At 46.2% G+C, this 17,064-nt stretch overlaps 1 protein-coding gene across 4 annotated transcripts in view; it reads left to right on the forward strand.

Moving 5' to 3' along the window:
* MTMR3 (myotubularin related protein 3) overlaps positions 1–16,660 on the forward strand; it is a 53,899-nt gene extending 37,239 nt beyond the window's left edge. Inside the window, exons 13-20 of one of the 4 annotated variants that reach the window (XM_056859276.1) lie at positions 318–503; positions 3,492–3,662; positions 4,517–4,662; positions 4,864–6,265; positions 10,709–10,819; positions 11,317–11,405; positions 13,560–13,586; positions 15,706–16,659. In XM_056859276.1, coding sequence (XP_056715254.1) covers positions 318–503; positions 3,492–3,662; positions 4,517–4,662; positions 4,864–6,265; positions 10,709–10,819; positions 11,317–11,405; positions 13,560–13,586; positions 15,706–15,877 — 2,304 coding nt within the window. In that variant the 3' untranslated portion in view covers positions 15,878–16,659. Of the gene's footprint in view, positions 1–317; positions 504–3,491; positions 3,663–4,516; positions 4,663–4,863; positions 6,266–10,708; positions 10,820–11,316; positions 11,406–13,559; positions 13,587–15,705 lie in introns of all 4 variants that reach the window. The other 3 variants (XM_056859278.1, XM_056859277.1, XM_056859279.1) reach the window with 3 other exon arrangements.
* The last annotated feature ends 404 nt before the right edge of the window (positions 16,661–17,064 follow it).

Here is a 17,064-nt window from a genome sequence, read left to right on the forward strand (position 1 = left end):
CGGGGGTGACTTTATTGTGAGACAAGGATGGATTTTAGATTCTGTTAATGGTGGCAGAGTATTAAACCGATCTTGCTTTGGGACACAATCCAGAAGGAAGCAGTTCTATGGAAGCTTCATTGGATTGAATGGGAGCAGCTGTTCATTTAATCCAGGCTTGTACAAGAGAACTTTCTGGTGGATTTTGACCTATGTTAATTAGTTGTCAGAAATGGAGCGATTTTGGATTTCCACCTCAGATCTCAAAATGTTTTTGGCAGGTCCACTGGAGTGGAAGGGAATTAAATGAGCAGATCTCATTTCATTGTTTCTCTCAGGGTTTCCAGGTGCTGGTGGAAACGGAGTGGCTGGATTTTGGCCATAAATTTGCTGATCGCTGTGGCCATGGTGAGAATTCGGATGACCTGAATGAACGCTGCCCAGTGTTTTTGCAGTGGCTCGACTGTGTCCATCAGCTCCAGAGGCAATTCCCTTGCTCTTTCGAGTTTAACGAAGCATTCCTTGTGAGTTGAGTGTGTTTTTTCCACACCACATCTAAATCAACAGATTAATATTCTGAATAGCCAGCCCGCAGGGGATTCTCACTTTTCCGACTGCCTTTGTGCCGTAGTTCAATAAAACATGTGAAAACTATCTGTCCATCCATACGAAGCAAAACAGTTTATTAGGGTGTATCTCCATCACAACCTCAATGGAGTAGAGTAATTCTTACTCAGAAGCTAATGTGGCATGGTGTTGCAGCATTTTGAATTTAGAAATCGCACCAATGTCTGTCATTCAGATGAAACATACTAGAAAGGAGTATCAAAGCCACATAGCTTTGGCTTGCTTAATAGAAGTGCAGGATTTTTTCAGAACACGTATTGTTTCAGAACATTTATCATTTTTCCTGGATCTGAGGAAAAGGAGAAGTAAAAATGGTCTCCTGTACTTTAGTGACACCTTACTCCAGATCCCCAGATGATCTCACCCAGTGATTTAATGTAGCTTCTAAAAGGTAATGTGTGTGGTGGTACTTTGTGGGATCCCATAGCACAAGTGCCATAGGCTCCAACCATTATCCCCAGCACCCTCTTCTGGTACTGATTAGCCAGATAAACCATTGGATTCCCCAGATTCCCACTTCTGCTGAATGTCCAAACATACACCGTGGTCAGTGGCATTAAAGCCTTTGAAAGATCCTGGAGAAACAACAAGGTTGCACTCCTCAGTCTCTCTCCTGGAACAGATACCGGTGGACTTGAGGTGGTTTTACAAAGCCAGGCCTGAAGCTAGATTGAAATGGGTCTGAATAAATCTGTCTCATTCTAGAAAGCCTAAAGGTATCTCTCAACCACTTTCTCGAGCACATTGCCGAAGAAGGGGATCATCACTAGAAGACTATAGTTAAGCTCTTCGGGGCCCAGGGTTGCCTTTTTTCAGGAAGAGTTTCGTAACCACTTCCTTCAGGACAGTTGGCACCACCCCCTCCTTTAGAGAGGCATTTACTGTCTTCTCAAACCAGCTAGATAATCCCCTCCAGCTGCCTTTTCATGTCATGATGAGCAAGGGTCAGGCCATGAAGATTCTTTCCAGATTGTGTGAATCCTCAGTTTACAGTAACTGAAATCCATCTAGGCAATTGTGATCAGACAGAGCTGTGGCAATTCTGTGACTTAACTCTTAAATTTGTGGCATTTGAGACATTGTGGATGTGAGAATTTTTTTCAGCAAAATGCCTTGCAGCTATGTCAGTGTAAGCTCAGCTTGGTGACTGTGTGCAGGTACAGCTGTGATGGTGAAGTAACCTCACTTTGCTGCCATTGCCACCACAGAAAAGGGAAGAAGTCGAACCACATTTCTTTCAAGTTTTCCTTCTCTTGCATTCAAGTTGCCTGTTTCATTGCTCCACAGTGAATCAAATAGCTGAGTGGGCTGTTCAGGAATGAAAACAGTACTTAAGTACTACCTAGGACATCTCTGTCTTCCAGAGGTTAATCAAATCTCTGTCTGTCCTCTCTGATTTTAACTAAACTAGTTATGTCACCATAACCATGAGAGGGAGGGCATCTTGGCCGTCTTCTGGGCATGGAGTAGGAGTCACTGGAGGTGTGGGGGGGAGGTAGTTGTGATTTCCTGCATTGTGCAGGAGGTTGGACTAGATGATGATGAAGAAGAAGAGTTCGTTTTTATATGCCGACTTTCTCTACCACTTAAGGGAGACTCAAACCGGCTTACGATCACCTTCCCCTCCCCAAAACAGACGCCCTGTGTGGTAGGTGGGGCTGAGAGAGCTCTAACAGAGCTGTAACTTGCCCAAGGCCACCCAGCTGGCTTCGTGTGTAGGAGTGGGGAAACAAATCCAGTTCACCAGATTAGCCTCATCAAACCCGGTTCTCCAGATCAGACTCCACTGCTCCAAACCACCGCTGTTAACCACTACACCACGCTGGCTCTCTTCCAACTCTATGACCCTGGTGGTCCCTTCCAACTCTGTGATGCTATGATTTTTGCATATGACTTTTAGTAGCCAGGCTGCTACTTGGGGAGCCCCCTCTTGGACACAAATTCCAGTTTTGCTGGGATTAGCACATCTGAGACTATTGATAATTCTTGCTTAGCATAACTCCTGATAATGTTCCTGTTGTTTTTTAAAATAAATTCACTCCAGTTGAATAAAATCTCCAAATTATATTTCCAGCATTTATTAGGAAAAGGGTAATTTTTTTCCTTTACAAGAATTTCTATATGCCACCTAACGTTTTCTGCAGTTAGAAGAAAGAGAATGCAGAAGGCTGTTTAGATGAATGATAAAACACTCCTAGGATTTTTTCTTCCGACATCTTGTCCCACTTAGCTGTTAAACTATAACATGGATCCTCTTGCATTGTCGCTATTGGAAAATAAATAGCTTCCTAATCTTTGTTGTGTTAAAGAACTAGCAAAAGGAAGAATGGGTTGTCATGTTGCTCATCTTTAGGCCAGTTCACGCATGTAAACCAGCCAGGTCACGCATGTAAACCAGCTGCTTTCTTTGCTTGTGTACATCTGTGTGCCATGACTGTGTGAAGACACCTCAGAATAATCTGGGTAGTACTCAAATACAGTTTGACAGCAATCAGTAACTGCTTTTGTGATTTTATCACCAGTTTTTCCTGGTTATATCATTGTATATTGTGGTTCATACCAAGATTTCTCTGTAAGATCCTATATTCATGGTGTGTGGAAAAAATAAGCAGCCATCTTGTATGTGTGAACTTGTCCTCTAGAAACAACAGTTTTGTGGCACCTTCAATTCTACAACTTTTTTTATTCCACATTTGCTTTTGTGGACTAGAACCCATTTTGTAGTAATAGTTTCCTGGTAAAACATGCAAAAAATGTCACATTTTCCTACAGCACCTGTCTCCAAAGCCTTGAAATAAATAAAACCACAAATGAATACATCGTTTTATGTTTTCAGGTGTGCGAGCTTTTTAGGCTTATGTGCTGACGCTGTCATTTCTGTGTAGGTCAAGTTGGTGCAGCACACCTACTCTTGCCTTTTTGGTACATTCCTGTGCAACAATGCGAAGGAGAGAGGAGAAAAACACACCCAAGAAAGGACATGTTCAGTTTGGTCTCTGCTGCGAGCAGGAAACAAAGCCTTCAAAAATCTGCTCTACTCCTCCCAGTCGGAATCTGTGTGTACCTCTTTAATTCCTTGTGCCAAGTGGAATAGATAGTATAGCTGTCAGATTAGCGGAGGAAGGAAAATATGTTGAGGTGAGGTACTTCTAGCCTGCCTTGTGGATTAAGAATTTGTATCTTAAGCAGGGGTAAAATAGTCTACCTGCTAGGAGAATACAAATTACTACATTAGATTAGCCATTGAACTCACTCTGTGTTGGCAGTTTTTATACTGGATGGCCAAACTTTGCAAATGCCAAAAAGGACACATGGTGCTGCAGCACTTTGAGAGTAATCGTGGCACAAAGCCTAATGATGTAGGGCCAAATCCAGTGGGAAACTCCCCTGTGTTCTGCAAGCCCCGCTGAAGCATATGGGAGCTGCTCCTCAGGATGGTAGGCAGCTCAGAGTGTGGCTTGAAAGCACATTAATGCAGTTCTGTTGCTGAAGTTAACCCATTAGATATTGCCTGTCTGGGGAAGCAAACTGAGAACAAATTTAGAAGTCCCTTTCAGCTCCTCTGATAAAAGTGTAATTCATAAAATCATTCTGAGGGCATACTAAATTGACTTTCTAGTTATTAGTCTGATTTCATTTAAGATAACTCCTGTCTGGTTGTTAGTTCTGCTTTTCCAGTCTTTTTCTAAGTTGGTGAAGATTTGCTGCTGAGAGCACATGCTGCCTTCTGGCAAGAACATCATATCAGTGGTGGGCAAAGAAATTTCAGTGGGAGAGGGGCACAGTTCAAAAGCCTTTCTTGCATATATTCATGATTTAATTGCACATTGGTGTCACTGGTCAGCCTTAACAAAGGGACAGCAGAATTCTGCATAGTGAGTAATAAGCATTACCCTTGATCTCCTCTTAGGTGCTGTATCCTGTGTGCCACGTACGAAACCTAATGCTTTGGAGTGCAGTTTACTTGCCGTGTTCTTCCCCTTCTACCCCAGCGGATGATACCTGTGCCCCTTATCCAGTCCCAAACTCCACTCCTGAAGATCAGCCTCTGGGCAGGTGAGTTCAACATTCTGTTGGTGGTGTGATTTAAGGTAGCCAAATTCTTCACATGTGAGGGAAGTGCCTTTGTCCAAATAATTGTCGACCGTAAGTGCAGCAGCCTGTTAAAGCTTACTGTTTGCAAAAGTGATTTGTTGTTGCGACTGAAGGAAAATGAAGTTAATATGGTGCCTAGAATTTTGTTCCTTTCTTCTTCAGGCTACCAAAGACAAGGTCCTTTGACAATCTGACAACGGCCTGTGACAGCGGTGTACCTACAACCAACCGGCGCAGTAGCGACCCCAGCCTCAACGAGAAATGGCAGGAACATCGGCGTTCTCTGGAGCTTAGCAGCCTTGGGAATCCAGGGGATGATCTCTTTGATGGAGAGAACCTGGGCAAACAAGGCAGGACTCTGGTTGGAGCAGAGCTTTCTGTGGCTGCAGGTGTAGCAGAAGGACAGATGGTGAATATCTTACAAGAGGCTACCAAGGAGGAAGGGGCCCTGGAGGAAAGCTTGAGGAGCACTGTGGAAACAGCAGATAAAGAAGGGGAAGAGGATGTTCCCCAGGGTAAAGAAAGCAGGACTGAAAACTTGGATGGCTATGCTGATAGTCAGCATAAAAAGATTGAGATGGAGGCAAAAACTCTTGTGGACAATCAAGTTTCCATCCAACAGGTGGATTCACAGGATGCTTTTGAGCTTCAAGGACAAGAGAATGAGCATATAGCTGTCCAGAAGCCATCTCAGGTGAGAGGACTGCAGACTGGCTTTTTGGACAGCATTGTAAATAGTAGCGTTCAAAGAGCAGAGGAGGACAATGCTAGACTATCTGTAGAAACTGAACACCCCCATGGTACCCCCCAGCCTAGCCCACCGTCGCCTGTCCTGCAGGAGGCAGGAATATCAAACATGGAGAGTTCTACTGAAACCTTAACAGAGAATGGAACTAAGCCAGAGCTGATCCAAAATGTCCCTTGCCGTTGGTTCCATTCCACGGGAAACAGTGCTGATCAACTTGCTCAGACTGTTGAAAGTAGACCTGAGAGGGAGGACACGATAGAACTTCACAGATTGGCAACAAACTTAAACAGGACTCCTAAGATCAGCAGCATGCACAACCTGTTGCCTTCACCTTGTGCCTTGCCTTTAAGTGAATGTAAAGAAGAGATTGTTTGTAATGGGGAGCTGGAGTCAGAGAACAAGGTGACAGAGAAACCTGCGGGGTTCAGTGTTGGCCAGAAATACCCCGCGCCAAATGGACACTGTGTGAATGGAGAGGAAGGTAGGATAAAGGTCCCTCTGAGCCGGCAGGTCTCCACAGCTAGCTGCAGTTCTGCTCCGTTGCATCTGAGGAACTTGCACCACAAGGGGGTTCATACCGCTGCAGGCCGGCAGCAGACAGCAAACAGCCCGGACCAGCCTGCACGTAGCCATCTGGATGACGATGGGATGCCAATTTATGCTGATGTGATTCAGCAACGCCTCCGCCAGATCGAAAGCGGACATCAGCAAGAGGTGGAGACATTAAAGAAGCAGGTGCAAGAATTGAGGAGCCGGTTGGAGAGTCAGTACCTGAACAGCTCACTACGTTTCAATGGTGACTATGGAGATGAAGTGGTAAGTCAAGGGGACAAGTCATTGTGGGTTGTGCCTGTGGTGCCGTGCAAGGTAAACGTTTGCAAAGCTACTGGTGTGGCTACATCCACAAAAATGAATAGCTGACAAGCATTTCCAGCCCTCTTGCCCACAGGCATCTATGCTAGTAATTTGTAGCATGTTGAAGGCATGAAAAGGAATGTTTAGGTGGGCTCTCCTCCAATTCACAAATGCTTTTTTCTCCCTGCTTGCCTGGAGGTGATTCTTAATTGCTGCACACAACTAGGGAAGTGGCTGCTTATAAGCTTGTTTACTGCTTTTCGATAGGATGGGTGGGTGTATGTGTGTGTGTGTCTAACATTCAGGCGCGGAGCTGGGGGAAGGAGTTCCTGGGGCAGGGTGTGTGCCATGTGCATGCTCTGTAGCCAGGCACTGGTGGCCAGAAGGGTGGTCGCTGCGCCGCCATCACGTACTCACCTGCCCCCTCACGATGAGAATGGGCAGGGGGCTACATGTTGTGTAGTGGGGCACACACCAGCTGCGCCACAGGCAGGCAGCTGCGCCTGTGCCATCGTGCAGCGGTGGTACTCCTCCATGCTCACACTGGCACCCCCCACCTACTTGTGCCTGGAACACTCCCCCCCCCCCCCAAGATCTGGCCCTGCTAAAATGATTGTAAAACCATACATGCTTTATTTGGCTGGGTAGGCTGGTGGTCTTTTCAAACCTATTATAAGAACATGTGCTTTTATCAGTATAAGATGTTGAAACACCGGTGCTGTACATCCCCACCGATCCATCATTTCAGCTTAACAACCAATGCAGTGATAGGAGGTTATTCAACAGTTGGGTCTGGTAGGTGGCACGCACTATCTGTCTCAGTTATGCACCTCCACCTCATACCAGTTTGTTGTTGTTTTTGCTCTTTTCATGCTCACTGGTCATCTTTCAAAAGAGCAGTTGCTGGTGGTGGCTCAAAGGATAAGGCCGCTGTGAGTGAATGTGCGGGCATTTATGGCTGCCCCAGATGTGCAGAAAACGTGTAACAGCACTTTGTGAGGGGTGGGAGGAGCAAAGGGTAAATCATCATGTGTGATGAGCAGCTGAATAGGACTGTGTTCTGCAGAGCCTCTCAGGTGGTGCTCAGCAGTTCACAATCCTTGGCCCAAACCAGTCCTGCAACTGGTACTGTCCCAAATAACTATAGTTGCTGTTATCCCATAGCCAATTCCGTGCCACTGTGTGACCTCTTCAAAGGGGTGGCCAGTTGTGTAGAAGATTGATAACAGCCAGCCAGCAGCCATGTATCTCTTGCTCTTCCCACTGTAATCTGGTGAGAGAGAGAGGTCCCTTGGTAGCTGGCTGAAAGCAAGATTGCAGGGAAGTGGCAAGATGAGCCCTGGCATTTGGAAATACATTGGGAGACACCCTATGTGTATTTGTATGTGTCTCAAGACTGCCCCCCACCAGCCAACTTAGTTGTTGCCTGATTAAAGACTTTGTAGGGTGAGGGGAGATGGAATTTTCTTTCTTTGAATGGACACATTATGGTCCTAGTTGTGATTGGTACCCCAAGACACAGTGACTTTTGGGGGCAAGCTCTTACCACACATGCATGTTTTACTGTGTGTTGGTTAGGACTATTTATGTGCTGCCAGGTACTGTCTTTAAAGGGAAGTGGTGGTGAGGGTTTTAAGGCTCTGTTGCTGCAGAGACTAGGATACGGAGTAATGGATTTAAACTAATAGAAAAGCGATTCAACCTAAACATTAGGAAGAACTTCCTGACGGTGAGGGCTGTTCGACGGTGGAATGTGCTGCCTCGGAGGGTGGTGGAGTCCCTGTCTTTGGAGGTCTTTAAGCAGAGGCTAGATGACCATCTGTCGGGAATGCTTTGATTGTGGGATCCTGCATGGCGGGAGGAGGGTTGGGGTCACTGGGGATGTGAGGGGGGAGGTAGTTGTTAGTTTCCTGCATTGTGCAGGGGGTTGGACTAGTTGACCCTGGTGGTCCCTTCCAACTCTATGATTCTAAGGCCCTGTTGAAGTCAACATATACCTTAGGGACTATGTTCAGACTCCCCTCGCTGCCTCCCTTCCTTTCCTTTCCTAGAACTGTTCAGAAAGACTGATACGGGTGTGGAAGGGAGAATTTTTTTCCCATATGTTCCAAACCCTGACATTTGTCCTTTCTTACTGCCAAAGTAATTTGAAAAGACTAAAGGGCATGAATGAGAAAAACTTGTTTCGTTGCATGCTGCTGTAGGTGGTTCCTTGGTGGAAAATAGCTAAAGAAGGAACTCTTGGACGCACAAGTAACATACACGTGCTTGTTCTTTACATAAAGAATGGGGTTAGGGAGTTAGATGTACTGGTAGGCCAGTTTGAATTTTGATTCAGTCATAACTGGGAACAAGCACTTGTTATAGAATGTGACTGAATACCTGTAAACAAAGATAGGTGAAGCTCTTCTTTTAACGAGTGCTTGGTCCAAGGAATGAAAGTGATCTCCAGTTTTAGTTTCTTGCCTTTTAATCTTGTATACCCATTCTTGTAATCGGAAGGGGTTATTAAGAACAGCTAAATTCGAGTCTGGTAGCGCCTTAGAAACAAACAAACCTTTTCAAGACTCAAAGCTGCCTTCATCAGATGCTCTTGAAAGCTTATACCCCAAAACTCTTGTTGGTCTCTAAGGTGCTACAAGACTCAAATCAAGCTCTTCTGCTGCAGACCAACATGGCTACTCTCTGAAACTATCTTATTAAGAACATTTCTTTAAAAAGCAGTAGTCTTTCAGCCCATTCCTGAGCTGACGGCGTAGGGGAACGGTGGGGAAGAGGCGCAGCCACGCCTTTCCTAAGGCATTTTGCCTACGCCATTAAAAAAATGTCGTTTCGCAGCTTTTTTTTAACTGGAGCTTTTTGCCCCATTGAAAACAGCGAGGCTGTGCCTGCAAAATAGCAGGCATAGCAACACCATTCCGGCTGCCGGCACAAGTGGCCGAAAGTGGATTGGGAGCCTCCTTACCTGCTGCTCCTCTCCCCGGAATGCCCCCCTGCGCCGACGCGGCCTCTCTGCGCCGTTGCCAGCGCCACGGAGAGGCTGCGCCGGCGGAGGGGCATGGCGCGGCCCTCACAGTGTTCCTCTGCCCGTAGCCCTGGCCTCCCCGCCAGCGTAAGTGCGTATAATCGCGTGATTACACACACTTACGCCGGCAGTGGGGTCAGGCTGCCTCCTAAGAGGTTCCCCACCTCAGGAATGTGCTGTTAATGACTGGGGTCAGGCTGCCTCCTAAGAGGTTCCCCACCTCAGGAATGGGATGTTAATGACTATGCAAATTATAAAGTTATTGGAACACCTGGTTTGCTTTCAAGGCACCAGCAACATGCAGATAGGTGGACACCGTTCTGTCTTCATATCTAGAAACTCTTGATTGTCCCACTATTGGTATAAGGTTCTTGACTAATGGGAGGCAATGTTGAATTGTATTCTGTGTGCCTGTCTGGCAGGCAACAACCACAGAGGATAGAACTGGAGAAAGCATCTATGGCTGCTGGCATAGGAAGTATGTGAGCAATGCTGGACTCAGCTTACAGAGCCCTCAAGTGGAACAAGCTCCCAAGACTCTTCTCACCCTCACTGGTGATGTCTTCATTGCATGACCAGAATTGCTCAGCAGTCTTATCTCAAGGGAAATCTGTACACCACCACTGATCCTTCCCACACACACACACATTTGCTGCCATCCAGTTTTCCATGCATGATATCTGTGGGTACCAAGAGGCAGATTTTCTTGGACTGGTCTAGGAGGCCCTTTCCACTTCCTTCTTGAGCTGGATTTTATCCTGGCTCAGAGTCCACATTATATGGTTGCATGTTCAAGGCTGGTCTGCTCTTCTGCTTCAGTTTGGTTCAGGCAAGTCTTGTTCCCTTGCATGCCCTAGAACTATCATAGGCTTGGGTGGGGTGGGGGGGATCATCCTGTCACAAGGGAATGAATTTCAGCATTGGAATTTTTTTATGCTGTTGTGGCATGAGAGTAGTTCGTCTTGGTGGAAACCTGAGGATCTGTGTTAGGTGTTCGAGTGATTACCACTGTAGGTTTTGTGTTCTATTGCAATGCCCTATGTCTGATAGTTCTCTCCTGCACCACTGCCATCCCTAAAACGTACCTACTGCATGAAGACAGGTAGGATAGAGTAGATAATAGGCATGCTTTAGTTTCAGCACCTGAATCTTTATCAACGTAGTAAAACCCTGGAGGCACTGCAGCCAAAACCACTTAAGATACAGTTTTCACCTGCAACATTTTTCTTCAACATGGAAAATAGAAGAAGTGCCCCTCCCTATCCCATAACCTTATCGTTTTTAGCAGGAATGTGCAGATTCCTCGCTCTCAGCTTTCTAATCCATGTTGCTTAGAATTTGAGACTAGGTTCTGTTCAGCTGTGTTTGTTTACCAACAGACTTCTATACCTGACTCGGAAAGCAATCTGGATCAGAACTGCTTGTCTCGCTGCAGTACAGAGATTTTCTCTGAAGCCAGCTGGGAGCAGGTGGATAAACAGGACACAGAGGTACAGGCATAATCCATCTCCGTGGCCTTCCTCTCCCTTTTCTTACATCAGCACGTGATATACTAATGATCCAGCTGTCTTATATATCCCTTCAGCTCTAACACTGGTCTTTGTAAATCTTGCCTTTTGTCCCTGTTTCTAACACTTTGTTCCCATGCCGGGGGAACCCCCCCCCCCCCTGCTAGCACCTGTCTCTGGACTCTCATCAAGAAATTATGACTAATAACATGCAGCATCCGTGTGTTTGGCTTTTGTAGCTTTTAACTGTGCAAGGAAATTGGGAGACGTCGTTATGATTCCCCCCCCCCCCACCGCCAACGGCTGACAGAATTTGGCGTTTGGGGTTCGCTGAGAAGATGTTTGTCTTTTATTCCTTGATGATAATCAATGTCTGCTGTTCATGGCAAATCATGCGATTTCCTTCCTTTGCTCCATTGTTTCTATTCATTAAACTTGCACGACATTAGTTGGTTTAAAGCCTTCTCTTGCCTTTCTAGGTGACGCGGTGGCTTCCTGATCACCTGGCTGCACACTGTTATGGCTGCGACAGTGCGTTTTGGCTTGCTAGCAGGAAGCATCACTGCAGGTAATGCGTGCCATGGGCAGAACAGGGTGATGAAGACGTTGCTGGCAAGCCAGGTCCTGTCTTGGAGGGATTCCTGTTCCTTTAGCCAGCTTTCTCTTCCTTGGTAGAGTCTGGTCCTCAGCCTGAGCCATTGTCACATCTACTGCGGAAAGCACATGCCCCTGCTAGGAAAAGCAGGGCTGCAAAAGGACAGTTGCGTTTCATGTTGTTTGCATCTGCTTCATGGAAATCAGCTTTGTGACAGAAGCAATTTGCTCTTTGAAGGCTGCAGGAGTATTTAGAAATATGCTGCCCCTTTTTCATTTCTTTCAACGCCAGGAGAAAATAACACCCTGGCATTTATATACGATGTTTTCAAGTGCTCGAAGTGTTTTTGTTCATAATTTCAAGTAATGCTTATAACAGTCCTGCAAGGCAGATTAGTATTACTATTACTGTCTTCTCCCTTCCCCCCCTTGAAGCTGTTGGTCTGAGGCAGAGAGATGGTAGCTTGCCTGTGGTCAGCCAGAGGGCAACACGCACTGCTGTGTGCCATGTCTCTGATCTAAATTACGTCTCCCCTACTTCCCCACGTACTAATATTTGGCCCATGGGGGAAAGCATACTGGTACCTTTATGTTACCTGTGTGTGTGGCTCTCCCATTATGGGGCAAACACCAGGTGGGAGGGCTGTATTTAGAGATGTGCCCATTCCCTTTGGTTTATAATTGATGTGGTCAGGGCTGCCCCCAAAGTATGCTAGAGCCTGAGGCAGACAATCCCTATAGAATCATGGAGTTGGAAGGGACCACCAAGGTCATCTAGTCCAACCCCCTGCACAATGCAGGAAATTCTAAACTGCCCCCACACCCCCAGCAACCCATACTCCATGCCCAGAAGATGGCCAAGGTGCCCCCCCTCTCATGATTTGCCTATGATCATAGAATCATTGCTGACAGATGGCCATCTAGCCTTTGCTTAAAAACCTCCAGGAAGGAGCACTTACCACCTCCCAAGGAAGCCTGTTCCACTGAGGAACTACTCTAACTGTTAGAAAATTCTTCCTGATGTCTAGACGGAAACTCTTTTGAATTAATTTCAACCCGTTGGTTCTGGTCCGACTTTCTGGAGAAACATAAAACAACTCGGCACCCTCCTGTATATGACAGCCTTTCAAGTACTTGAAGATGGTTATCATATCACCTCTCAGTCTTCTCCTCTCCAGGCTAAACATACCCAGCTCCTTCAGGCTTTCCTCATAGGACTTGGTCTCCAGACCCCTCACCATCTTTGTATGGTACACCTACTCCCTCCCTGTTAACATGGGGGGCACAGCCCACTTGGTAGTTCTGATGTTCCAGGCCCACTGAAATGAACAGGGTTGTGCAAAAGTGCAGTGCTGTTTCAGAGAGCTTCTGGGTGTCTTGAACCCCATGGAAAAGATTCTTCTCTCTCCCCCCCCCCACTGCCTCCTTAATAGCACCCAAATGCTGCTGCCTGTGCACCCGTTTCACCTTGCTAGAGCCTCATTGCTTCCTTTGGAGTCAGTTGAAAAATTAATACTATTATGCATTTCCAAATGTCTATATCTGGCAGGGGCAGGTCTTGCTTCTTCCGATCTAAAGTACTCTTTGAATGCTACATGTTTGTGATTCTTTTTCTATGTGCCAAAGGAACTTGAGATGGTTGGCCCTCTGCCCTTATTTTAGTAGGTTGGCTTGTTTCATGGTGTCTTGCTTACTTGTGTCATGTTTGCCATTGAGCAGCGTTGTCTCTTTTTGTAATTTGTTGCTCCCTTAGTAGTCAGAATAGTTCCCAGAACTTCCCAAGGCACATTTTCCCCCTCCATCCAAGGTGGAGAGAGTCCTGAAGGTGAGTTACTCCTCAGTGGAGCCCACCCACTTTGTCTCTGCATGAGTCAGTGTTCTGGGCATTGGAAGTCCAACCGGAAGTGGTTAGTAGAGAGCATCCTCTGTGAGTGGTACTGTGGTATTTACTTCTCACAATGCTCTAGCTGTTCTTTCACAGTGCAGTTTTTTTGAAAACAGTTGCAACGGAAAAAAATCCATTATATATTACCCTCTGTCAGACTGAAGAAAAAAAACTATCCCGCCACTCGTTTTTAAACTTCTTCGGTTTAGTCCCCTTTTTGAGCTTTCTCTCCCCTCCTTGCAGGGACCCTGAACGTGTTGATCAGACTTGGTGAGCATTTGCAACAGCCTCTGTTGTCTGTCTGCATTTCTCTGATAACCTCTCCAGACTAACTTCCTGCTTTATGCTCCCTTTGCCCATGCATAAAAATAATGAAGCCTGAGGTGAATGGCAGCAGCCTGTGTAGTGTGATTCAGTCCATGGCCATTGGACCAGGCATCTCTTCCCACAATAAATTTTATATTCCAGCCTTTTGTTTCATATTCCTCCCCAAGTGTCTTCTGTGAACGTTGGGGAATGCTTAACTTATAACAATAGGCAATGAGTTTCTATTTAGGAACCATCGAGAACCATTCTTGTTGATAATAGAGAGGTCTGGTGGTAGCTTGGGAGTTCTTGAGCAGCCTGATCAGAGAGAGTAAAAGCTTTTTTTTTTTTAACTGACAGGCCCAGGCTAGTAGGGATAGTAGTTGGGGCAAGGCAGCACAGGGCTGTAGGATCTTTGCTAGCCCTGTGAAGCACAGTCTCTGAGCAGGAGCACAACTTTTACAGTGCTCCCCAGGAATCTGGTAGAGAAAAATGAAATAGGTGAACACAGCTTCTGGGATGGGACAAAATCGGACCATTTGGGCAGTGACACTTTGGACAGGCTCTGTGAAGAGCCTGTTTGAGGATAAATGATCCCTTTCTATGACATTTAGACAGAGATACTGAGGAAGACGTCCCATACATAGACTCTGCTTTTCAAAAATATTCAGGAAATTCTCTTAAAACAGATATTCGTTCCTCTTAGCAAGTGTCTGCTGTGATTTATCATCCCTTTGGTATCAGAGCTGCAAAGGCATTGTAATGTCTTTTTCATAACACTTTTTAAAAATTCACTGTACTAAAGTTTTCATTCCTGCTGTTTTTTTCTAATAGCAGTTTCTATTGGAGTCCCTAAGAAGACTTCCAAATCTACTGCCCAAGTCTAGCCTGAGTGAGTTCCTAGAGTTGAGCTTGATATCCCAAGGCTGCTTTGCAAAGCTAGAAAGGTCAAGCTGAGAGATGGAAAATGTGGGGGGTGGTCTCTTTGCTTGATTGTCATTGCACCAATTATTAGCATAAAGAAAAATCACATTCTGGCATTGCAGCTTTTAAATCAAGGCTGTGTGAGATGCATCATCAGATTTTTCTGTCCATAAAACCTGATTGTCTCAGACCTTCCTCCATCAGTCAGTACATGTACAGAATGCTGAAATGGAACAGATGCAAGTTGCAAGCTTGTGTGTGTGTGTAAAAAAAGTTAAGTTGCAAAAGCTCAGACCACTGAAAGTATGGGGCACAAGTTTTTATTTAATGCTTGCCTAGATTTAGAGGACAGGGACCTGCTGCCTTGTCAATTTTTGTTGATCTGAACCCCAGTTTGGGGGAGAGGATATGAGAGAAAAAGTGTGGGGTTGCGGTTTCTGTTTTCTGACAAACTCTCACTCACTCTTACTTAAACATGTGCATACATACGCACCCCTTCCGGCTGAAGGTGCATGTTCTAGTGTGCCCCTGCTGACTGACACCTGACAGGAATGTGACTGCTTTATCATTCAAAGCCTATGGGGCTGTGTCATCTCTGGCTGCTCACCTGTGTGGCTTTGCATGGTCCTTGTTGACTCACACACTCTCCATGCTTAAGGATGGTGCTGCTGTAGTTCCTCTGGGCTGCAGCTGGCTCAATGTTTCACTGCTATATATTTTTTGGAATAGTGATTGGCGTGCCAATTTTCAGGTTTGATCCTAATTTACTTCTCTTCCCTTAACCCTTGGAGAGCATTAACCAGAAGAATATGGAGGAGTAGCTGAAGTGTTCCGCTGCACCCGCTGCAAGGCCTCAGTAGTTCAAAATTTAAGGGCTATAATCCTTTTTTTCCCTCCAGGTCCTCACTTTGGGCTGGCATCATAGCAACATCACCATCCCTTGGCGCTCTGATCCACTGCAAGTTGCCGGAGGGAGGGCTCTTCGCTTCCTCTGCCCAGGCTCTTCTTCGGCAACTAGCCCTTAGACCAATGGGTTGCCCCCCACCCACTTTTTTGGGGGGGCAAGCAATACATTAATTCCTGTACTATTGTTGTGCAAACTGCACTCCTGAGTTGCAAAATTTATTTTAATTTCTTTTCTTCCTGTTCCTGACTGAAGGAATTGTGGGAATGTGTTTTGCTCCAGCTGCTGTAACCAGAAGGTGCCAGTCCCCAGCCAGCAGCTCTTCGAACCCAGCCGGGTCTGCAAATCCTGCTACAGCAGCTTGCATCCTAACAGCTCCAGCCTTGATCTCGAACTGGACAAGCCTATTGCTGCCACTTCAAACTGAAGCTCCAGCCTGCAAGGAAGCTGGGGGAGAGGCTGCCGCCTTCACCCCCCTAAGCGGACACGCGCCTCCTCGATGGACTGAAGCTGGTTGGACTGGAGAGGCTGTGCACTTTGGAGCGGAGAGTGCAGAACACTGCTCAGAGGGCGAGTGTGAGGATGTATCTGCGGAGTGTGGAAACCTCTCCTCTCCATCTGTTGCTCCCCATTTCCTTCTCATCCTACTTGTGTGTTATATTGTGTTGATTTTGCTGAAAGACTGTGAAAAAGGGGGCTGGGCCTGGAAATCTGTTTTTCCCCCCCACAGGCATTTTTTGCTGCCCTGCTGATGAATTGCGCTGCAGACAGATAGCTCCTGTCTTACCCCAGATGAGAGTAGGTGCAATCAGTGCAGGGACATTGTGAATACCTGTAGCATCAGTGCTAGTGCTTTCAGTCACTCCTGTTGCTTCCCAACAACAAACTGCTGTTTGGGAAGTTGTTGCTGCTAGAAGAAGTGGAAGCTGCCTTCTCAAGAGAACTCTCTCCCTCTCTGTTCTTAGAGTGGGTTTAGTTATCCTTGCTGCATGAAAAAGTGGGAGCCGGTCGCAGTTCACCTCACTGGGCAATTCTTTGCCAATGTCGGCCAACCTGTGGCTTGGAGTGGGAAATGTCAGGACAGTTATGGCTAAAGGAAGTGTGTGCTTGTTTGAGGGAAGTGTGAGGGAAGGTGATTGGGCAGGCCACCTGTTCCCAGGGTGGGTTTTTTTTTTAACTGGCACCTCTATGTAAGATGCAACCTATTTTAAACAAATTGGTGGCTGGGCTTGTTAGAACTTGTTGAGCATCTCCCTTTGCCCCACTTCTTAAGACTGATTTACACAGGAGGCTCAAGAGGCTGCATGAAAAAGTCTGCCTGCGTCATGTCGTTGGACAGGTTCTCCCCGTCAGACTTTCATGCTGAGCAGAATTTCTCAGCAAAGAAGGAAAGCTGCTGGTCAGGGAAGATTGGCCTGCTGAAGCCCACAAGGGGTGGGTGGGGGCGCTTTTTCTCCCAGGTTTCCTCCCACACAAAAATCGTATATTTAAGGATATGACTGGACCAAAACAATTTTTTAAAAGTTTCCCTTATATTAAAATCACCTTTTAAACGTTGCCCTGTTAGAATGTGACTGTGCTCACATTTTGGGGGGTTTATGTTGGCGTACTGCT

This window comes from Euleptes europaea, chromosome 13 (genome assembly GCF_029931775.1).
Source record: "Euleptes europaea isolate rEulEur1 chromosome 13, rEulEur1.hap1, whole genome shotgun sequence".
Classification (NCBI taxonomy): Eukaryota; Metazoa; Chordata; class Lepidosauria; order Squamata; family Sphaerodactylidae; genus Euleptes; species Euleptes europaea.